The 22,860-nt window shown below is 50.8% G+C and overlaps 9 protein-coding genes across 9 annotated transcripts; 5 read left to right on the forward strand and 4 right to left on the reverse strand.

Annotated features, from left to right (window-relative positions):
* Window positions 1-1,935: 1,935 nt before the first annotated feature.
* On the reverse strand, window positions 1,936-2,223 carry BU25DRAFT_342087 (uncharacterized protein; the record flags this gene model as incomplete). The annotated part of the gene is made up of 1 exon (XM_033702893.1): window positions 1,936-2,223. A coding segment is annotated over one exon (288 nt), but the record flags the coding sequence as incomplete, so codon positions are not given.
* A 552-nt stretch (window positions 2,224-2,775) lies between these two features.
* Window positions 2,776-3,501, reverse strand: BU25DRAFT_491586 (uncharacterized protein; the record flags this gene model as incomplete). The annotated part of the gene is made up of 2 exons (XM_033711577.1): window positions 2,776-3,320; window positions 3,366-3,501. 2 exons carry the CDS (start codon window positions 3,499-3,501, stop codon window positions 2,872-2,874), a joined length of 585 nt encoding a protein of 194 aa, XP_033561266.1. The 3' UTR covers window positions 2,776-2,871.
* Window positions 3,502-4,526: 1,025 nt separating this feature from the next.
* BU25DRAFT_411169 (acetylornithine deacetylase) lies at window positions 4,527-6,097 on the forward strand (the record flags this gene model as incomplete). Its single annotated transcript, XM_033706487.1, has 1 exon — window positions 4,527-6,097. The coding sequence occupies exon 1, from the start codon at window positions 4,802-4,804 to the stop codon at window positions 6,095-6,097; it is 1,296 nt and encodes a 431-aa protein (XP_033561267.1). The 5' UTR covers window positions 4,527-4,801.
* Window positions 6,098-8,760: 2,663 nt separating this feature from the next.
* BU25DRAFT_448850 (glycoside hydrolase family 6 protein) lies at window positions 8,761-10,308 on the forward strand (the record flags this gene model as incomplete). Its single annotated transcript, XM_033709610.1, has 3 exons — window positions 8,761-9,420; window positions 9,478-10,016; window positions 10,291-10,308. Exons 1-3 carry the CDS (start codon window positions 8,886-8,888, stop codon window positions 10,306-10,308), a joined length of 1,092 nt encoding a protein of 363 aa, XP_033561268.1. The 5' UTR covers window positions 8,761-8,885.
* A 194-nt stretch (window positions 10,309-10,502) lies between these two features.
* BU25DRAFT_393684 (uncharacterized protein) lies at window positions 10,503-12,931 on the forward strand. The gene is made up of 2 exons (XM_033704708.1): window positions 10,503-11,965; window positions 12,023-12,931. The coding sequence occupies exons 1-2, from the start codon at window positions 10,696-10,698 to the stop codon at window positions 12,736-12,738; spliced, it is 1,986 nt and encodes a 661-aa protein (XP_033561269.1). The 5' UTR covers window positions 10,503-10,695; the 3' UTR covers window positions 12,739-12,931.
* Window positions 12,932-13,322: 391 nt separating this feature from the next.
* Window positions 13,323-15,627, forward strand: BU25DRAFT_440291 (uncharacterized protein; the record flags this gene model as incomplete). The annotated part of the gene is made up of 5 exons (XM_033709165.1): window positions 13,323-13,341; window positions 13,451-14,081; window positions 14,145-14,364; window positions 14,409-14,678; window positions 14,737-15,627. The coding sequence occupies 5 exons, from the start codon at window positions 13,323-13,325 to the stop codon at window positions 15,613-15,615; spliced, it is 2,019 nt and encodes a 672-aa protein (XP_033561270.1). The 3' UTR covers window positions 15,616-15,627.
* Window positions 15,628-15,906: 279 nt separating this feature from the next.
* Window positions 15,907-16,530, forward strand: BU25DRAFT_68591 (uncharacterized protein). Its single transcript, XM_033712013.1, has one exon. The coding sequence runs from the start codon at window positions 15,958-15,960 to the stop codon at window positions 16,342-16,344; it is 387 nt and encodes a 128-aa protein (XP_033561271.1). The 5' UTR covers window positions 15,907-15,957; the 3' UTR covers window positions 16,345-16,530.
* BU25DRAFT_342220 (acyl-CoA dehydrogenase NM domain-like protein) lies at window positions 16,479-17,851 on the reverse strand (the record flags this gene model as incomplete). Its single annotated transcript, XM_033702899.1, has 2 exons — window positions 16,479-17,085; window positions 17,136-17,851. The coding sequence occupies 2 exons, from the start codon at window positions 17,849-17,851 to the stop codon at window positions 16,479-16,481; spliced, it is 1,323 nt and encodes a 440-aa protein (XP_033561272.1).
* A 2,005-nt stretch (window positions 17,852-19,856) lies between these two features.
* On the reverse strand, window positions 19,857-20,565 carry BU25DRAFT_421982 (uncharacterized protein; the record flags this gene model as incomplete). Its single annotated transcript, XM_033708126.1, has 2 exons — window positions 19,857-20,135; window positions 20,185-20,565. 2 exons carry the CDS (start codon window positions 20,563-20,565, stop codon window positions 19,857-19,859), a joined length of 660 nt encoding a protein of 219 aa, XP_033561273.1.
* Window positions 20,566-22,860: the final 2,295 nt, after the last annotated feature.

Genomic DNA, 22,860 nt, shown 5'->3' on the forward strand with positions numbered 1-22,860 from the left:
GACACAAATGAGTCCGTCAGATATGGCATGTATTACGATATCGATACCGACCTCATGCACTATGACTCAAAAGGGGCCGTGTTTGACTCAACCACATCAATATCTGGCTTGATATTGGAGTCCTGTAGGCAATACTACGAGCGTGTAGGAGCCTTCTTTGGGCGGACAATGATTGTATATGTCCAGTCTCACGTGGAGTGCTACCCAATGCCGGATGGGTACACAGCTACGTTAATTTGCAAAACTAGCTGTATCAAGCGCAGAACCTTAAGTCAAGCCACGTCTACCAATGATTGGTCGTACGACAAGCTCGTGATGAACCGGCCACATCTTACAACCGAGTCAAAGACTTGCGAAATTCTTCCATCATCTTGCTTGCCGGGGGCCATTGGGGTGCAAAGTAGCGTACCTAGGTAGGCTTGGAATTCCGTGTCACTCGGCCATGCACAGGTTCACCGATAAGTATCAGACTATACAATGCGGAACAGCAGTTTAGTTGACACTGATACCGGATATCAAATCACGTCTACCCTATCGGTCTATGCAATCTAATGTTCGGTCTTGAGTTGTATGGTGGTCGACCACGAGTGGGTATGGGAAAGAGTGGAGGTTAATCGCGCTGGCGGGTGGTGGGTGGTCGCGAGGCCGTTGGTGTTGGGCTTGCTGCAGCTTGGGTGGTCGAATAGTGTGAAGGGGTTGTGAGAGGAGGCGAGGAGGAGGGTGGTGGAGGAGAGGGCTGCGGCTCAGGACTTGTAGCGCGGTGTGCGGCTCACTTGGTCTACCACTCTCTGGGTTCGAAGCATAGAGTTGTCTCCATCATCCTACCATCCAAAGAAATTATCGAGTGCCGTATGAATATTTGAATCGATGCTATATCCACGGCCATACGCATTATAAACGTATTCCAGCTCTACGCCGCCATCGTTTGTCAGAGCGTGTAGCCAGGTTTCATATAATAATGGGGCGAATTATGTTTCACCCGCACTTACGCACATTGCTTCAATCACTGGAGATAGCACTTTTGCTGTTAGAGTGTCGTTCTTGAGATCCTATAATATTGGATAAGCCTGGAATTCAAAAAGATGGAGGTCAGGGTACTTCAGGTTGAACCTGAGATACCGAGCAGCTGCTGCTATACCTGTGGAAGGATTGAGATGGTTGATTGATCTTTTGAGCTATTGGCTGGAATCGATCAAGACTATATAGTAGAAGGGGATAGCAGTGAAGGCTTGGGGAAGCAAACCAGACTAACCGAATGAGCTGGACAATCAGTGCAGCGGGCCGTTGGCAAACACTGCAACGGGCTGCTGGTAGACACTGCAACGGACCGCTGGTAAACAATGCCTCTGTGCAGTATTGCTATAGTGACCTTGTTCACTAGCCTTTAGTTAACGCCACACGACACACTGAGGTCCGTCAGCGATCATTACTAACCGATTCGATCATCTCAGGCCTCGTTAGTCACACTGAGTGTTGCCGTAAAGACTTTGATCTTGTTTTCTAGTGTCGTGGTGATGGACGGGTGTACCGATATGGATATGCTGTTTCGTTGGGGGTGCTCCCAAGTCTCCACGTAGTCATTAAAGTTGTTACCGCAAGCTGAAGCAAGCTTTCGCTCCACACAGAGTTCTCCCTCTATGAAATCCTAGCCGAAAATGACTGTAGAATTGCAGGTTTACTCGAGATGGACTACATTCGCGAAAAGGGCAGACACTTCTCCTACAAGTACCTTGTGTTCCGCTGGTGGCAGCCGCAGCTGCGGTTGAATTAGGTACAACAAGCTAAGAACTCCACAACTGCTTATGTAATGGCGTACCGAGTGGCTGTGGTGTACAAGGTGAGATTACTGCGGCAGTGAGAGAAAGTAACCCGATGGGGCTGAGATCCATACCATTGTGTGATAAGTGCCTCGTTGCCTTAAATGACTTAGTCAGGTCAGCTGCGTAGGTTGGAAATAGCATACAGTATCCAAGATCGCATGGCAGCACAAGCCCGGCTGATGCCTTTTCGGCGGCCTGCGCATCTGGACAAGATTTGACCCAGGAATACCAGGAACGTCATTACGAAGGTCACTTCAATAGTCTTGGCCAGAAACGCCGTCAGTAAGGTGGCTGAAGACGGAGAAAACGCTCCTGGGTTCGAGATTATGAGGCCACATCGTGGTTGTACAATGGCAATGACAAGGGACAAACCAGATAGGAGTGTCGTGTAAATGGATCCAACGAAGAGCCCGATAGACGTGGCGCTCTCGGTCTTCAAATGGCTTTGTAGACTGACGAGAAGAGCCTGGAGAATGTGTAAGCATACTCGTTCCGGCGGATAGGAAGCTGGCTAGCCTTTCAGGATTCTAGTCGTAGAGCGCGCATCGTCTTCGGGTTGAAAGAAGCTCGTTCCCTCGCGATCATCAGTCATGGTGTCTTTGTTCTCTTGGGAGGGGGTATTTCCATTTTGTGCAGATGCATTGCGAGGGATCTAAGCCTCTCATCGTGTCAGCTGTGCTATAATCGGAAGGAAGACCCAAGAGATAAACATCATGGGTTAATTACCGTATCTAAGAAAACTGCGCTGAAGAAGGACAACGGATCAATCGAGCTAATGAATCTCGCGTAGTGTCCTCTATCACGACATAGAACACTGATAATTCTGGTCTTGATTGGAGAAGGCTGAGAAGTACTTTGGTCAAATTGTGCAGCTCGATATATCTGTTGTCTAGGGCAATGCTGAGTGCACGATGTCGTGCAACCGCCTTTCGCTCCTGAAACAACCCAATGTTCTCCGGAATATCGCGAATAGATTCCCGAAAGTACTCGACATGTCCTTTGCGACCAAGTCGTTTCCCGCGACGTCCAGTCCCACATCAGCGGTTGCAGTTTACAATCCAGAAACACCTAGAGCCAGCGCCGTAAGCAGGGAGTCCAGTAGCGCGATGACACCAATGAGAACCACGTTTAGCACCAGCTCGACCGCAAGGATGAGCGCCGATATGGCACCCGTCAAAGGGTTCAGGAATATCAATAGTCCGGCAAGCCCCAGGATGGCGACCGCAGTAGTAATAGTAGCAAAGATCTCGACGATGATGAGTGCAAGTAGTGCACCTACAGCGACAAGTTGACGCTTTTCCTTGGGCTGAGAATCGATGTCGAGGGTGGTGTCTACGAAGCGCTTTTCCGAAGTTGAGTTGGCGGGCGAGAGCGATTTAATCTCGTTGGTGGTCGCTGTGACCGCGGCTGTGATGAAGTTGATTTGGGCGCCGACTTCGGCCGTTGCGGCGGTTTTCTCGAGGAGAGGAGAGGAAGCGGAGAGAGGGGCAAGAGTGGCATCTGAAGATATTAGTGTTAGGGCTCGAAGATGGAGGGGAGGCTTACTGATAGCCCCAGTGTAGATTTGAACGGTGGCGTAGAGGTCAGTCAGAAGACTGACAGCATCCACACGTTTTGAGAGAACGGGACTGGCAATGGACAAGCCGCTAAGGGCAAAGGTTGAGAAGTGAGAGAAGCGCATCGTGATGGCCGAGAGTAGAGACGATTGTGATAAACTTGGGGGAGCGAAGAAGCGAAAGACTGCGGTGAGTATGAGAGATAACAAAGAAGCCTTGGGGAGCTTATATACAGACAAACGTATGTGATTCTTACCTCGCGTTTGAATAGCCAGTATAACCGTTGGTGGGCATCACACTTGATTGAGACAAAGTTCCGTAGAACGCATCATAGTGGATTGTCAATGCTGCCTATGAGAGCGAATTGTCGTGGGAATCGAGGCGGTAACACGGAACTAGTAATATTGTTATTATTTACCCTTGCCATACAACGCGCCACGGCCTGCTCGGTGGCGCAGCCCCTCTGTGAATGTTGTCGCAAAAGACTTAGTAAGTCGACTGAAAATTATCCTGAGATGGGCAAATTCTGGAAAGGGGATAAATGCATAATAGACTCAGAATACGCAAGGTGGTTCCATCCGGGGCAAGTAAGAGCTGCGATGTCATTCAGCCCCAACGTCAGGTGCCGTTCGCCGCTTTGCAGGACCTTTAGCTATCCATGATAGAAATCTTGAATGTTTACCGCAGACGTCATTAATAATGACAGGAGTGGAGGGCACGGTTACCCTTGATTGTCAGGCAACCCGAATCGAGACTGGAAACGGCCACCGGGTCGACAAATCTATGAAAGCACCGCGAAAAGTGGCATATGTAATGGCAGAAGTTGCTTGTACGCGCCCTGGCTAAATTCAAGAAAAAAAAAACAGAAGTCGAAAAAAAGTGATTGTTTGGGGTATGATGAGCAAGGGACCCTACAAGCCGCCACCCATCTTTCTGGTCTTGCTAAGGTCGTGCGCTTTATGTTCGACAGAGCGCCTCCTGGTTTGATGTTCGAGGGAAGAAGAACTCGAATTATACATACGTAATAATGTTGAAGTCGATATGCGTTTCTGACTAAGCCACGCTAGCACGCACGCAGTCGCCTGGCGCGTTGCTTCTGACCATTTCCAGCGACTCCTTGTCGATATCGTGTCATTGCAAGAACGATGGTCTTGCAACTCGCGAATTGTGTAGAATTGTCAACTTTCTATCTCGCCTTCCTATCCGCCTTATCGATGCCAGAAGACAAGCCCCGCAGCCACGCGTGTACCTGCCAAAGAGGGGTAAGTGTTGGTCTTTAGCATTGCCGAAGAGCAGCAGCCGCGGGCGCATAAGGCGTATATACCAGCTCTACTATCTCCTTGACAACTGCTGCAGCTTTCTATTATCCCGAATGGTCTCAACTTCTTCTCTGTAGATACGATTCACCCTGTCTGAGCGTTCAAAATGCCACTATCACCCGAGATCACCAAGTCCATCGAGGATGCCGTAGCGAAAAACTTCAAAGATGAGATTGCGTTTGTCCAAAAGATGGTGCAGTATGGTGGGCAAAGAGGCGAGGAACATGAAGCCTTAGATGAGCTTTACCACCAATACACCTCCCGTGGGTACGACACCACCAGACTCGAGATGGATCAACAGGTTCTGTCGCAACATTCAGGTGCAGGTAGATTCAGCGACACGCATTCCAAAGCCCCAGTTGTCATTGGCGTACACAAACCAAAGTCATCAATACCAGGCGGGAAGAGTCTGATCTTGAACGGTCACATCGATATTGTACCTAACGGACCAAAAGAACTATGGACGCATGACCCGTACTCCGGAATCATCGAAGGCGACTGGCTGTACGGTCGAGGAAGTGGCGACATGCGTGCTGGCGCGGTCGCGAACCTCTATGCACTAGATGCTTTGCGCAGTATTGGCAAGCAACCGGCGTCAAAGGTCATCATCGAATCTGTACCCGAAGAGGAGTCGACTGGTAACGGTACAATGGCCACACATCTTGCTGGATATACTGCAGATGCAGTCCTGATCCCTGAGCCTACAAACGAAGAGCTTGTTCGTGCCAATGTGGGTGTCGTTTGGTTCAAGGTCGCGGTTGCGGGTCGACCAGTCCACGTTTTGAAGGCCAAAGAAGGATCCAATGCCATCGAGTCGATATGGAAGATTGTGGGCGGCTTGAAAGAGTTGGAAAAAGAGATGAACGATCAGAAGAAAGGGAGACTGTACTTCGAACACATGGCTTCACCCATCAATCTCAATGTCGCTATGATTCAGGGTGGAGACTGGGCCAGCTCAGTGCCAGCTTGGTGCACGATCGATTGTCGCGTAGCGCTCTTTCCCGGCGTCACTGCACAAGAAGTGGCAGATAAGATTGAGCGTAAGGTTGCCGAGGTATCGAAAACAGACTCTTTCCTGCGCGACTCACCAGCGAAGGTGTCGTGGAACGGCTTCTTCGCGGAAGGCTATGTGTTGGAACCTGGTAGCGAAGCAGAAGAATTGCTGAAGACGGTGCATCAGCAGGTGACTGGCGCAGAGTTGACAAGCATGACCATGCCTGCTTATCTCGACACCAGAATCTTTGCTCTAGAACAGAAGATACCTGCGTTATGCTACGGACCGATCGGGGAGAGTCTACATGGGTTTGACGAGAGGGTGAGCATCAGCAGTATCCAGCGAGTCACAACCACGATCGCCCTGTTCATCGCAGAGTGGTGTGGTCTGGAAGACATCGCAAGTTAGGCGTTTGTATGCTCAAATCCAATGCGCAATACTGATCTGGAACTGCAACAACATCTGCTCTGCCTTACTAACATCAATCGAATATTTGGGTCTTCATACTTATCGTCGACAGGTGCGGGCCTTTCGAACTCTTGAGGCTAAATTATATACGAACTTCAACCGTAGTCTGCTGCCCGACATTCCGCGAGCGCTGATTAGTCCCGCCTTCATTTAATCATTCAGAGCAGAATATGGTACTTGAAGTCCGACATTTCCCTCCTCTACAATTCATACGTACGACACGAGCCCATGGAACCCCCGCGAAAACATACAGCTCCCACGAGCTGCGGCGGCTCCACTTACCCTAGGAAGCGGGCCGTCGCTGCATGTCAAATCTGTCGCGCACGAAGGACGAAATGCCACCAAAAGAAGCCGAAGTGTTCGTTTTTCGAAAAGACTGGTGCGCAATGTGCGTCAGATCCGCAAGACTCGTCTTCATTCGATCCCGCCAGTCTTGCTATCCTCGAACGTCTGGAGCAGTTTGAGTGGAAACTGGATGCTGCGCATACAATGCCTACTCGAGAGCAGACCAACAATGCAAGCCCCTTGTCAGCGCAGTCACATCCTGTATGTGAGCCACGACTGCAGTTGGGCAGCTGTTTACCGGACAACTTGGAGAGCGTCTTGAAATGGCCAGTATTCAGGGAGTACGGTCAGGCGAAGAGATAAGTTCACCGTTCTCGAACAACGCTCGGGACATCACAGCAGGTCGCTCGTCGTCAGTTTCCGTTGGAGGGAACTTGAGTGTTGTGACATGCGCTCCGTGGCTCGAGGGCATCTTTGACGGGGTGCACCGAAGAATCCAGTTCCCGAAGAAAACACTGCTCGCGCACTGGTGCGGCGTATCTGCGGAAATTGTTCAGGGTGGGACATTAAATCGTGTCTGGTCCTCTTGATCTGCGCAAACGGTGCTCTTATCCGCCCTTTCTCGGAGCGATCGATCCCGCAAGCCGCGCTTGTGAATTGGATTGCTGTGGCACTACACTCGGCAGCCCAAAAGCGCTTCGGCACTCTCTTCATGCTCGGGAATTCTTGTCGAAGCTCAATGCGTACTGTTCGCAGGTATATTTCCGATGTCGATCCTTCGCCCTGTCGACGCGTGGTGCATGTTCCTGCAAGCCCTTGCGATCTACCAGGGCTTCAAGCAGGATGGCCACAGCGCGGAAGAAAAAAAATATTTATTGGTCGTGTTGGAAGTCAGACCACAAATTGAGGTGGGAGCTTGGCCTTCCTTAGGAAACGGCGAGCCTCCGCGATGTTTCCTGAATCTTACCAGTGGTTGTGAAGGTCAGAACGTGCGTGCGTGGTACTTTTACCTCTCAGAAATCTCGCTCTGGCGGCTAGGAACGAAGGCCAAAGCTGAAACTATCGAAGTTGTAGAAAGAGAAATTCCGCGTGAAAAAGCTCTCCGGTACCTTGCTGAGACCGGCGATGATGCACTTCACCAAGTGGAGGCCTAGAAGAAGTTATTGGCCCCAGCAGTGTCGTTGTGAAGGCTCCTACCACAGGCACCATGGCACATGGCTGATGCTACATTCATCAGCGCGGAGTGCTTGCATCATACTCGCGTTCGCCTCGAACTCATTCACGATCGACCTCCTGCCCATCGGCTGGAGGGCGGCAGTTGAGGCGACCTTACAGACACTCCACTTTTTGGCCTGGCGAACTTAACGCGCTTCGCAGACCTGCCGAACTCATCTAGGAGGTGCTGGGCCAGACAGAGATACTAAGGGAGAAGATCGATGCAACAAGGACTATAGACCATAGAATGTAATTGCTCATCATTGTCCAGGTACGATGGGCGAAGAGTGAAAGTTGTAGACGGTTGCGTTGATATTACACGTGGGATGGGGAAGGAAGAAAGAGAAGAGAAGAGAAGAGAAGAAGAAGCTATGGAGAGGGAAGCATTGTGGCTTGCCTACCAAAACAGCGTTTGAGAATGGGAAGGCGCGCAGCTGCCCGAGTGTCCTCGCGAAAGGAGCACGTGACGATCGACGACGTGTTCGCGAATACCATGCATTTACAAGCCCTCAAGGCGCTCGCAAAAGGTGCAAACCAATTGGGCTGCTCATTGAAATGCCTACGATGTTCCTTGACGTCACTGGCAGTCGGTATGGCATCCAATCTATTTGCCGCAAGCAATATAGATATATTACCCGAGGCGACCGCAACCCAAGCTTCACAACTAGAGCCTCAAACTAGGATAGCTGATGTATCGTTAACACCAGCAATATGTTACGGTTTTCCCAGTCATGACACGAGGCTCGCTGGCGATAATTCACCTATGCAGCATCAGCGCACTGTGGTCCTTGGTTGCTTACCGTTGCCCCAGATCTGGCCTCAAACCTGCGGCGGACCAAGACCGAGTCCAAGGGCCCCAAGCCTCGCTATCCTAATACTACCCACCGAGCCTCCTCTTTACTACCTTGGCTGGTACCAAGAGGTTCTTCTTCCTTCTCGGCGGCGGAACGTATGTCCTAGACTCCGCTGAAGGTCAACAATAATTCCAGTAGGTGAGCTGTTGTACTTGTCAAATGACCGACTTTGCCATCCGGGGAGATCTGAGCCTCATCAAAGAGCGGGTTCGCGGTATGAAGACTAAATGGTTCAATATGGATATAGATGAGAGGCTCTTGGACAATGATCTGCCAGTTGTCGTGTTGAAGTACAAATATGACCTACAACTCACCAAAGTGCTCTTTCGTCACGCCGCCATCCACTCATTGAGCTTCTCCACTTCCTCCTAACGATGCTGTCTACCATCCTCCACATCGCTGGCTTCGCAGCTGGCCTAGCACAGGCTCTTCCCCAGCCTACGCCAGTACCAAACGCAGCAACCCCCGTTCGCGCTGAAACAACTGTCGCACCTCAGCCTGAGGCTCGCCAGGCTGCTGTCAACCCATTCGCTGGCTACAGCTTCTACGCCAATCCATACTACTCTTCGGAGGTGCACAGCTTGGCCATCCCTTCACTCCCGGCGTCCCTGCGCCCGGGTGCTTCAGCTGTCGCCAAGGTCGGATCATTCGTATGGCTCGACACTCGTGCGAAGGTGCCTACACTGGACACCTACCTGGCCGAAATCAAGCAAAAAAATGCTGCTGGCGCCAAGCTGATGGCTACCTTTGTCGTTTACAACCTGCCTGACCGCGACTGTGCTGCTCTTGCATCAAATGGCGAACTGCTTATCGACCAGGATGGAGCGGACAAGTACAAGGTTGAGTACATTGACAAGATTGAAGCGATTCTCAAGAAATACCCTGACGTGAAGATCAATCTTGCTATTGGTAAGTATCCATTCATAACAACAGTCAATCTTAGTCTTTGTGGTTGATGTTGAACAGAGCCTGACTCGCTTGCCAACATGGTCACCAACATGGGTGTCCAGAAGTGCTCTCGTGCTGCACCCTACTACAGGGATCTGACTGCTTATGCTCTACGCAAGCTCAACCTTGCGAACGTGGACATGTACCTGGATGGTGGTCACGCTGGATGGCTAGGCTGGGATGCCAACATTGGCCCTGCGGCCAAGCTGTTCGCTGAGGTGTACAAAGCTGCGGGATCTCCTCGTGCTGTCCGTGGTATTGTTACGAATGTCTCCAACTACAACGCCTTCAGAATTGGATCATGCCCTGCGATTACAAGCCCCAACGCCAACTGCGATGAGGAGCGTTTCATCAAGGCATTTGCCCCACTGTTGCAGGCTCAAGGCTTCCCCGCACGCTTCATTGTCGATGTTGGACGATCTGGCAAGCAGCCTACTGGCCAGCAGGCATGGGGTGACTGGTGCAATGTCCAGGGTGCTGGGTTCGGTCCTCGTCCTACCACCAATACTGGCAACTCGCTCGTCGATGCTTTCGTTTGGGTCAAGCCTGGCGGTGAGGTAAGTCAACATGCTCCTGCTCACTCTTTATCAACAATTTGCTAACAAAACGCGGTCTGATGGTACCTCGGACACTTCTGCTGTTCGTTACGATGCTGCCTGTGGCCGTGCTTCTGCTTTCAAGCCAGCACCTGAGGCTGGTACGTGGTTCAATGCGTACTTCGAGATGCTTCTCAAGAACGCCAATCCTGTTCTTGCTTGAACAGTTGTAAAAACGAATGGCGTGCGCGAGCAGTGAGGGTGAATGCGATAGCTGCTTTATACCGATATACAGAATGGTGGCGCTTCATAGGATTTGAACATAAGCTTGAATATATGCAGATTGTTCAATTGAGTTGATTTTGGAATGCATGCAGTGTGATGTGTGTGACACAAGGAACGGTCCGGCGAACGTTGAGCACGGCAGCAACGCAACGTGGCTTGGCGGGGTCCACTAGTGCCGATCCTATCTTTGGGAACTGCGACCCTGACATTGACAAACGATATTGACAGATGACATTGTACCTTTTATATACACCTTTAGAGATAACTCGACACTCAATACGCCCTCGAACACTCGCGGCGTGCCCTATGACATAATCGCGTCTGCCGAGCTCTTATCGATACCTCTGCGCCTCGTCTGCGCCGCATTCACTCTCCATGCATCCTCCAATCCGTCGATAGGCCAGCGGAGAGGGCAATGCAACCCCGAATACCCATACACGTGCAGTCGAAGCTGTTCGCCTACATCGCAGCTGCCTGTCTCCTCCTCATCACGTACTCGTCGACCCAAACGTCCTTCGCAAAGGCTGTCGAAATCCCTACTGCACCTGAACGAGAGCACCTCTCTCCAACCGAACTGCCCTTACTCGTCGTCGCCGACCCCGTACGCATTGATGATGGCGCTGTTGAAGAGGAGCAGAGCGGTGGCTATGCGCCAGACTTCGCATACTTCGCGCGCAGTCTGCTTGGACGCCAAGCTGAGGAGGTGGGCAAGCTGAAGAATGACGAGAAGGCGGGATTCGACATCTCGCCCGAGACCACCGTCCACTTTGTGCTGGAGAAGAGCCAATTGCAAGCTCGAAACGACCCAAGTGGCTTACTGAATGCGCTGAACGCAAGGCGCCCAGACGACGCTTTCGAGAACGAGCAACAAGAGGAAATTGACTCCATAAGTGAGGCTGTGGGATCTGGGCTCGCAGGCGAGACACTGGAGGTGCGGCAAGCAGCATCAAAGAAGGTGTGGGTGTCAGCGAACACCTGTAAACAGCCTCTGCCGGGAAACAACGCATCTTCCACAGGGGCACCTCAGCTTACCCTTTACGTCTCGACATCAGCTCAGAACCAGAAGCCAGGTCCAAACTTCACAGAGAACCTTGCCACGAATAAGACTGGCATACCCTTCGATAATGGCTATATATCGTTCGAAGTCAACGCTACGTCAGACGTCTATATTGGAATCTCTGCGCCGAAGTTGAACGAAAATTGGTTTGGGAGCTGGCACTTTGAAGTCGCTGCGAGTACCCACGGCTCTTATCACAGCTACAACCGGACAAATCCCTTCCTCTTCATGGTTGACACTGACAGCGAGTCTACACTGTTCATTACCTACAACCTTACCGACTCCAATAAAGAGGAGGACATCGCAAAATGGAACAACTCAAATCCATTTGCCATGTATGCCTTTCCAGCTGGCCGATCACCGGTTACGGGCATGGAGAACTCATACTGCGCACTCAAGCAACAGTTCAACTCGACTAACAATATCACCGTCAAGACGCAGATCACGACCAAATTCGGTGCCGGCTTTCCCAAAAGCCAGTTCAACGTCCACAATTTGAGCAATGCCCAGACATACAATGGGTATCTAGTAGTTGAAGGCAATCAGGACACAGTAGACTTGCCCGGTGTCGGCAGAGTGCGTGCTGGCGGCAAGGTCTTTCAGCAGTTCAATTGGACCACAAAAGCAGGTAAGTCAAGGCATTCAAACAGATGTCCATTGCGACTCAGTGCTGACTTCATACCAGACGATTCATGCCAAGTCTTAACGGACCTTGACTTTTGCGACACCGTTGCTTATGCTGTTCCATCATCTCCTGAATTCAAATTTGATGACGACAAGTTGAAAGCGCTGTACGATGGGCAGGCGAAGAAGTACTTCAAGAACTTCTCGAACTCGCTCGATCAAATTGCTTGCGACGCACCCTCGACTGCTCAGTATTCACTTGCTCGAAACTGCACTAACTGCCGAGAGGATTATAAAGCATGGCTTTGCTCTGTCTTGATTCCAAGATGTGAGGATTGGACAGCCAACGATGGATGGCTCATACCCCGGAACATCAATGCCAACTTTTCGGACGGAACCTACCCTTTTGCGGACAACATGACCGCCGAGTTCAACGCGACTATGCGTGACCGTTTCGGATACAGCAAAAGCCGTAATCCTATGATCGATGAAAAGATCAAGCCAGGTCCTTACAAGGAGATGCTCCCGTGCGAGGATCTGTGTTTCGACATAGTCAGAAGTTGTCCTGCACAACTTGGTTTTTCATGCCCTAACATCCCTGCGAGGGCTCTGCAGTACGGCACGCGGGATCCAAACGGGAATGTTTTGCAGTGCAGTTTCCCTGGGGCTGTCGTCAAGCTGAACGTGCAAAGCGATGCTAATTTCCCTAGCGTCCCGTCAGGCAACGTCGCGCTTGTCGCTCTGATGCTCCTGACAATGTTTGTCATCTCGTGGTAAGCCGATTAAACGCGGGAAAAGGCATGGGTTTGGCGTAATGGTTTAGTGGAGCGGGAGTCAGTGCATTTCTAGGCGTTTGAGGACAGGCGAGTGTATGTAAGCGATATGAAACGTGTTGTAAGAACCCTAGTCGCCTCCACGCTGGATAGACGCATTGGAAGAACTATTACCATGCTCATGTACCTATACGAACACCTGAAACATCTACGTTTGCAATGTTGTGAGGTAGCGCTATTTCGTCTCTAGTCTAATTCGCCTTAGTCGATCCTGATATGCAGGGACTGCTTAGCTTCCTCCATCAGAGATTCTAGCAAATCCCCCACGAGGATATCAGGTATCCTATTGTTCTCTTGATCCCACGATGCAAATCGTGGCCCCCCGCCAACGCCCACCTAGTGATAATTGCAATTTTGCCGGATGAGCTAACTTTGAGCGTCCGAACCTGCTACAAGGACCTCCGGCCATTCGTCGGTCGCAATGGCCGAAATTACTGGGCCTCGACCTCCGAGCACATCCACACGCGCAGCAAACGCGCACCGCGTCCACAGTAGCTGTGATCGGTGTCGGAGTAGAAAAACTAAGGTATGGCGGAACCCCTCCGTTGTTCGAAGCCAAGACATCATTGACTAGCTGTGCAGTGTATCGATCCCGGTATGTACGACTCGACTCATTGGTGTGGTCCTTCGGGGCAACACACGCTGACGTCTGGCAGTTCCCGGCCCATGTCGTTATTGTGCCCGCACGGGAGCTGTTTGTACTACCGCTACCCCGCGGAGGAAGCGGCCATTTTACCATGTGACCGAAGAGGAGTATCAACTGTCTATGAGTATCCTCTCACGTGTGTTCCATGGCCAGCAGCTGAACCTCGAGTCGTTGCGCAATATATCGAAAGCTATAAAGGACGGTTCGCTGGTATTGCCGACCCTAAACGCAGACAGCTACATCGAACCACATCAGTCGCCAGAAGATGACGATGATGACTCCAGTGCAGGCACCCCGGGTAAGTGGTCCGTCGATGGTGACAACCTACACGAGCCATTGGGCAGCATGATGAAAGACTCCAAGAATGTCTTACGCTACGTCGGCGCCCAGAGTGATATTCCGTTCAATGGAGCAGTTGCGAACTTTTGCAGGCCACCCCAGAAGTCTGATATCATTCCACCAGCCAGGGTTGGTAAATACCCACCGATGGAAGAGAGCAGAGAAGAAATCTTTTGGCTCCCACCGAAAGACGAGTGCTTTCATTACGTTCAAAGATATCGAGAACAGGTACATTGTATGTATTGGCTCTATCCGGAAGCAAAGCTTTTGCAGCGGATTGAGAATACATACGCATGGAATGAGTCAGCGCCTCCACATGTTACAATCAAGCGGGAGCATGCTGGCATGCTTACTCCGCCTCCCAGAAGGGGTCAACAACCGTCGACCTCGTGGATATGCTCGCTGTACGCTATGTGTGCCATCGGGGCATCGCCTCGCGACCCATTCGATAAATCGCCTTCGCCCGGACCTCATTCTCACAAAAACACTAGGACTTCGGAAGACTACATCGCCCTAGTCAAACAGCTCAAATCCAAGGTGGAGGACAATGCCGACATCGACAGCATACGAGCATTGGCCATAGCGGTATGTCGAGCAAGGAATTGAAGTCATTGGACTAACGTTATCAGGCCATTGCTCTTGAAAACGCCTTATCCCGGGTCACAGCATACTTATATATCGGGACTGCAGTCCAAATAGCATGGTCGCTCGGGCTGCATCGAGACCAGCTACCAATGTCAGGTTCAGAGGAAGAACGAGAAGAAAATCGCCGCATATGGTGGACATTAACCACCCTCGACCTGGAGATTGGGATGAGAGGTGGTAGTCCGACCTTGATTGACGATCGATATCTCAAGATTACAACTTCATCGCCGCTTGAGAGAATTGGACATGAGCCGGTAAGCTCTGGGGCAGCTCACTGTTGCCACAACATCAACACACGCTAACTGCTTGTAGGTCAAACCCGAGTTCTTAGGACTTTTCACGCCGACCAAGTGGCTGACAACATTCACGGAACTTGGCGGTCTGAAGCGCAACGTCATTCGAGAAATATATACGGAGCGAGAGTCGAAGTTGATATCATTCTCCACAGTATCAGACTTGCTCCTGCGGCTTCGGAAATGGCATTCAAAGTTACCTGTTCATCTCAGGCTCGATTCTTGGAATGCAGCACCGGATTTTCACAGGCGCGCGATAACAGTGCTTCACCTTCACTACTGGAGTACTAAGATACTCCTCACAAGACCGTTCTTACTCAATCTTGTTCTGAAGCGCGCGGACCTAGCGCCGAGTAGCAAGATCGGATACGAAAAGATGGCCATGGTGTCTATCGATGCTGCACGGAGAAGTGTGGAACTATTCCAGAGGATGAAGGAGGACGGAACTTTGTCCGCTTTGACGACTTTCGACAGTACGACCGTGCTCCGCTGCATTACCATCTTCATGTGCGCCTTTGGCTACTACCAAACGCCCGACTTCAAGAAAGATGCCAATGATTGTATAACTATCGCCAGACATATGGAACAGATCGGATTTGCAAAGATGATCGTAGAAGAGACACCTATCCATCTTCACAACCTCGGCATGAGCTACGAGCCTGTACCCGACTATCCTCAGGAGAGCTACATACCGGGCGAACAAACATTTGCTGATACAATGTGGCACAATCTGCAACTCACCTCACTGCAAAATCAACAAAGCCTGCGTCTGGATTTTGACGACAATGGCGCGCTCGAATCTAACGAATATCTCTTGGCGTTCGACCCAGAAGAGTATACAAACCCGGTTTTCCAGCGTCCGCAGCAATATTCGAACTTCAATCAACACTGGCAATAACCTCTGTAGATTAGCACACAGAAGTGATGTCCCTACAGGGGGCAAAGACATCAGTACATATACACTTATAATAGATGGTCGAATAAGCCAAGCAGACTTCACGAGGCATTTGCCACCCAGACTTACAATACCACCCTTCATTCGCACTTCGATTTGCGTCATACAATTGAAATTCTGACAAGCAGAAAACTTTAGATGATGTGAGTACCTTGCCAACCCGGGCTGCACCTACTCTAGACCCTCGCGCAAGCGCGCCTCACAAAGCGCCTAAACCCATTTCGATCTAGCCTTCCACCACCCACGCACCTTCCACCTCTCTTCCATCACCTCCCACACCTCACCATGTCCAACAACTTCTCAGGCAGCCACACTCTTCGCAACAGAAAACTACAAACTAATCTGGACGGCCCTCCTGTTCCAACAAAACTCGACACAAAACCCTCGCTCTTCCAACGGCGTGGTCTCCAACTCCCAGATCCACCTAGACAGTTGAAGCCACTGCCCGCTGTTCCTCTACCTGATTCAGTCGAGTACAAGCCTCTGCCACGGCCTCCGGAAAGCATCAAGTTGGGTACTACCTTACTTTGGATCGCGGGATTTGCTGTTTGGTTTATGGTCGTTGTGGTCATGTTGCCGGTCATCATGGAAAGAGAGGCAATGATTGGGGTGAATGCTTGGTTGAGGGGGAAATGGCGAGACGATGGAGAGGCTGCATGTGCTATATGCTGAAAACTCACGTTCTGTGAGCCAAGAGAGACCGAAAATGCTCGCGGACACACCCGTCGATTCAAAGCCGTTTCATAATGGATACACCGCAGTACAGCAACAGCATCTTCATTTATTATTTCAATTTAGAGGACAGGTTACAGCTTCGACTCCTGCTTCGTCGCATCTACCAAACTCTTCCGCCCACCAAAACCAAACAGATACGCCGCGATCTTGCGCATCTGGATCTCCTCACTCCCCTCGGTAATCCTGTACCGTCGGTGGTGCCGCCAAATGTGCTCGAAAGGGTAGTGTCTCGAATACCCATTGCCGCCGTGGACCTGGATCGCCCGATCGGCCGCCTGTGTACATAGTCTGTTTGACCAGTAGTTGCACATGGACACCTTATCGCCGATCTTCTTCTCGATCTCGTTGTGCGGCATCGAATCCATTTCGAGCGCGGTCTTGCGGATGAGTTGTCGCAACATCTCGCATTGTGTCGCCAGCTCGACGAGTGGGAACTGGATGCCCTGGTTGTGCGAGAGCGGTGTGCCGAAGGGAGCACGTTCGTTAGCGTATTCGACAGATTGCTGGACACAATATACGGCTGCACCGAGGGAGGACGCGGCTTGACGGATGCGATTTTCGTGTACGAAGGCTTGTGCTACGCCGAGACCGTTGTGAATCGGTCCTAGTGCTGCGCTTTCAGGAACCCAAACATCTTTGATCGAAACAGTGGCATGGTCGGTTGGCATGTTGAGCGTCCTGCACAACATTAGCAGAAACTCCTCACTCCAATAGCTCTGGTATCTTACCATTCATACGACTCCGCCTTCAAACCCGGCGTATCCCTCGGCACGATAAAGCAACTTATTCCCCTCACCTCGCCATCCTTTCCACTCGTCCTCGCAAAAATCGAGCAATGCGTCGCATGATGCATTCCCGTCTGCCACTTCTTATGCCCATTCAGCAGCCACCCATCAACGCCATTCCTCCTCTCCGGCACGCCCTTGGTCGCCATATGCGTCGCGTCACTCCCGTGCCCGGGCTCCGTCAACCCAAACGTCATCCTGAACTCGCCTCTCAGCCGCGCAGGAATCAACTCCTCCTTCTGCTTCTCGGACCCGAAGTTCATCAACATGATCACGTCTGGGAAGTTGCCCACCATGCTATGCTCATTCTGCAGATCATTGAACAACCCCAGTCCTTTCGCCGCCAAATGCTCCCTGATGACCGCCATCCACAGATTACTCCCCCGTCCGTCCTCGCTGTTCTGCCCGCCGTACTTCTTGGGTAAAGAAAGCCTGTAGAAGCCAGCTTCGTCGGCGAGCCGCCGCGATTCGGCGAGCAGGTCTTCCCATTCTTTGCGCGGCAGGCCGCCGGCGTCCCAGTCTGTGCGTGAGTGCTCCCGCCGGTGGTCGAAGAAGCGGTTGTTGTCGTCTTTGTATTGGAGCGGGAGGATGGTGGTTTCGATGAAGGTATCAAGGGCGGCGAGGTAGGCTTTGAGGTCGGAGGGAATGGAGAAGTTCATGGGTTGCGACATGATGTCGTCCTTAGTTTTGCAGGTTGGTAGGTGTAGGCGTACGAAGATGTAGGTATATGTGAGACGTCGAGGTGCCCGTCGACGAGGTTCAGCGGTCTGGGTAGTTCGTAGGTATCTGCAAGACAGAACCACGATCCTGAAAAGATATATTTTCAATCGGTTGGAACATGATGATGACTCGCGACGTCTTGTCGCAGTGAGCTTCCATCGAGAGCTGTGTTTGCGGGGAAAGCCCGCACGGGCCCTCATGTCATTTCGACCTCGGCCTTTCTCACAGCTCAGCATCTTTGATGGCGGCGTTTCTCGGCAACTTCCTTCCTCAACTTCAATATGATACATATCTTGACTGCTTCTTCTTTCTCCTTCTCAATTGAAGAATTGCCGGCCTCTAGCGATGTGACAGATCGCAGCAACCCTCCTCCTAGGTTTTTATTTCCTCTTCTGCATGCCCTGTGTGAATGATAAAACAAACGCCCTCCCATGATGATTGCGGCTTCGACTTATACGTTGATGAAGATTCATGTGATTCAACTCTCGCTGAAGACTTGAATTCTCATGTCATATGTTGCCTGGATCTGCTTTTTGCCACTGAGAATAATCCAGCGGTCCCTCGAAGCGCTGGAAATAGTGGGTCACGCTCATTAAATGGTCATGGCACAGGCGTGTCATCGACGCCCGTTACCCAAACCTCAGGACGGTTACAGGCATGGACGATCGACGTGTCAGGAAGCGTGGGCCACCTTCTGCCTCTCGAGATCTACTCACTGAAGATGACACGGAAAGCCATTCGCGAGATATTAGCCCACTCTTCTGGCGAGTCGTATCGTCTGCACGAGGCCATGACAGAGCTTAATGTGCATCAGCAGAGTATGGTCAATGAACATGTCAAGGACTCCGGTTCGGTGTTGCTCTACGTAGCTGTCTGGCACAAAGAAACGGTGGCCTGCGTTTTTGGAGATCCCACAATTGACATTCTAATCTAGATCACCGTTCCCGACACTGTATCTGCAGAGTCACCACCTACACAAATCGCAAGCCTACAACAAACGTCCAAGGTCAGCAGGTCATTTGGAAAGCTGGAACTGCTCAAACGGCTATTCCATAGATACGTTCTGAGGAAGAGTTATGTCACGATGAGACCACCTGACAGAAGGATGTATGATTATAGAATGGATCCCGACATGGAAATCGAATCGCGCGACGCAACTTTGGGTGAGGAAGCGCACGGCAAGATTCTGAATGAGCAAGCTCGTGACAAGATTGTAGATGGGCTGGTATCCAAGTGGATGACGGTAGGGGAGCATCTAGAGTTCGCTGGATGTAGCGCATTTCAGGTTGTAGTCATTATATCATAACTGATTGTGGCACTTACTCGTTTGTCGTTGTTCTTCCTCAACTCTCGAGCTAGCCTGAGATGTCAACGAAAAAATTAGAGTGTGACATGGGTACCACGCGAGTTGGTTCGAGTTCGGATCCCCTCCCCATAGTCACGATAGGAGGGTACATAGATTCCCGGGACCTTGGAAGGTGTATTTGACACTTGGCCAGGTCTAGGAGATGAAAGGAGGATGAGAAGCGACTGCAATCAAACATCATCAACTGCAGAATGCCACTACGAATGGTACTCTCTATGTCACAACAGTTATCTCTCAAATTATCTTGCACAATAATGCCGTTGCAGCGAACCACGTTAACCCACCTACGCGCCCACGATGGTCATGGGCTCGCATTGACATGCATCTTTTTGGAAGGCCGTAAAGATATTCAGGTTGAGATTGCAACGTAAAGGGATGCGTTCTATTGCAGTGTTATGTTCGTAGGAAGGTTGCAGTATAGATCGTTCCCAACATAGGGCGTTGTCGTGTAAGCAAACAACATTCTTATAGCCACTGCGTACAAGACTTTAAGCCAGTGGGCGTATGCCTCCAGGCTTGGGTGATCATTAAAGGCTAAGAAGATCGATTGATCACATGGTCTCCGTACCTCGCAGCTTTCATCCTAGCTTCTTCTGCTGTCCCAGTAATGGTATCTGCAATCCATCCGTAAGTCTCAACCGCGGTCCTGGAGTCTCATCTACATCCTTCCTCTTCGGGAGTTCTCCAATCTTGTTCCACACCAACAGCAGCTGGATGTGCCCAGGAGTGATGCCCATCTGATCCGAGCCCCAGTGATACTGCCACAGCGATAGCCTCTCATCGCGTGCAGGTGCCTTCTTGCCATCATAGTAACACGCTACGTCACCGAAGCAAAGGAACACGTACGGGAAGCCGTCCTGTGAACCTGTGAGCAGAAGGACGTGAATGGTGTAGGTTTGGACTTACGATCGTATACAATTGGTCGTAGATGGTCGACACGTATGTCGCGTTGCAGTTCCATGCATTATCTAACGCACCATACTTGCTATCCGTGTTGCGCTCTTGCGACTCATCGTTGAACGTGCAGTTTCCCTTTTTGGTCGACAGGGTGTATGGAAACACATCGCTCCTCAAGAAGGTGCCGCATGCTGCTTTGTTGTTTGCTGTGATGAGCTTCCCGTTCTCGTTCAGGCATCCGATCTTGTCTGCGGTAGGTGATGCGGTGCGCCAGTCATTAGAGTTCAAGACGTAGATGTTGCCGATGCCGGTGAAGTCTTTCTGGGTGACGCCGGCGTTTGCACTGAGTGCAAGGATAAAATAGGTGAGGATGCTGATGAGCGCGTGCATCTTGATAGTTGTTTTGCAGGCTATGGTAGAGCACCGAAGATTTTTGACAGATTGGGGGATGCGCGACTCTTTATGGCGACCTCGTAAAGCGTCGTAGTCCTGAAGTCGCGAGGGTACACAAGGGAGAACGCAGGCCGCCGCTATCAGATTGTCCGCTCAGGATGAGCCTTCCTCTTCACCCTTGTCCTGGCCGCGCCTTCTGCAGGTTAGATGAAATAAACTTTGGCAAGCCAATTGCATTCGTCTTTCCGTGCTCACTCTACACCGTACGCAGCTTCGAAACAAACAAAGAGTGGAGTCTCAATCAAGTAGCCGGCCTGATATCTGCGACGTGCATCTCTTGAGGCGACGGGCGATGCTGACAGGATGGAATGCTTGCTGTAATCAGCGAATCGGCAGATGGACGTAGTACAGATCTGCCGGTTTAGGTGCGCCACGTGCCACAACAATATGGTTGAGCGAACGAGATGCCGAATGGAGATGAGAAGAGTGAGCGATGGATCAAAGAAGATGTCTAATGCATATGATGTGCTTCAGATAAGTCAATTGAGGAAGGCAGCAGTTCTTGGTCAGTTGCTTGTCAGCGAGAAGCGTCAGATTCGGAGTCGGACACGGGGGAGATGCAAGCTTTAGCGAAGCTAATCACTACCGTGTCTGTGCACCGAACGCCCAGAGTCACCAAATGCCCGCTCCGACCCCTTCACACCCACCACAAAAATGAGGCTATAGAGCCCCATACAATAGTTATTATTGTGAGATAGTTTGTAGTAATAGACTATGGATCTATGCAATTAATTTGCTGCCTCCTACTGCTTTTTGGTACAAGTTTGCGGCCGCGGCCGCTCTGTTTTGCCTCAGGTGTTGGGGAACGCACACAAACAACAGATTGACTATGGGCAGCTGCACCACCACAATGTTGCTTTTTTCTGGGTGGTGTAGACTGTGAGGCCATGTGCTTGCCTATTTTAGGCAATTGTATAGTTTTTTGAGTGTTGCAAGCTTGTTTCTGATGCTCTCTTTCAGCCTTGCATTTAGCTGCTTCTTAGGACTTCACAGCTTTCAGCTGGTCTTGCTCTTCCTTCTCCCTCACCCGTGCCACACGCTTTTCTTCTGCAATCTTAATCTTATAGAGCCTATTAGCAGCTGCTAACTCCTTCATCTCTGCCTTCTTTAACTCTTCCGCTTGCCTCTCCTGTTCTACAACAGCCATGCAAGCGCGCACCTTGTGGAGGGCACTGTTACAATCAAATGTAAGGGGTGGAGTCCAAAAGACAATATGCACGGCTATATCCACCAGCCTTGTGTGAGAGGGGGCCAGCTAGGGATACCAACTGCTCTCTGAGATGGATGAATAGGGGGAAGGAAGGTTCAGGCTTGTTGGAGATAAGGGTGTGGAAGAGATCAAGTGTGGGGATACCACAAAGGATCAGTGAGGAGTGAGTTGAGGAATGAGTTGTGGTTAGCTTATACAAGTTTCGCTCCCAGCTTTAGTGCATCAATCTGATCAAGCGCATTTTTAATCCTGGCATGGTTATTGAGTTATTATGCGTTGAAATATTGTGTAGATGTTGTGCTCTGGGCATTGGGTGACTCCGGGCGTTCGGTGCATAGACACGGTAGTGCTCCGTCTGCACTTGCCTTTCATTGCACAAAATTGTGGAGATTACTTTACATGCCAAGTCTTGCGCTTATAGATGGTGTCGAACGCTGTGATGTATTGCTCCAATTGTAACATTAGAGAGACCTGCTGCTCACTCGCCGGAGCCACCTGCTCTTCCACATCAGGAGAAGAAGAGGCCGAGAAGAGGTACGATTTGTTCAGAACCCTGTTCAGACCAGCCTCGTAACTCGAATTCCTAGTTCCCCCATGAGACTATCGTCAACAACTGCATCTTCTTGCGCATGCACGGAGATATTAAGTGCTTGAACTAAACGTATGCCCTGCTTCTCTTCACGTGTACTTCAAAGTACCGTCACATTGGATGCGGCAGCCCGGACGATCCTCACCAAGCTCTATTTACTTGACACAATCGAAGCAAACTCCCTTTACTGCATCACAGATCTGAGTAACGCTCGCGAGCATAGTTTCTTCGGAAATTTGTTGTTCGGTATCTTTTCGAGATGAGTCTTGAGTTCGGCGACAGAGAGCGTCTTTAGCGGCCATACTCCACTCCTACGAATCTCATTGAAGAAGAAGACCATGTCCTGCTGAAAGTTCTCGCACCCATTACTTGGCACGATTGGACCGGGAGCCCCTAACGCGCGCTTCTGAGTCTAGTGCTGTTCTTTCACGAT

This window comes from Macroventuria anomochaeta (assembly GCF_010093625.1).
Source record: "Macroventuria anomochaeta strain CBS 525.71 unplaced genomic scaffold BU25scaffold_18, whole genome shotgun sequence".
Taxonomy (NCBI): Eukaryota; Fungi; Ascomycota; class Dothideomycetes; order Pleosporales; family Didymellaceae; genus Macroventuria; species Macroventuria anomochaeta.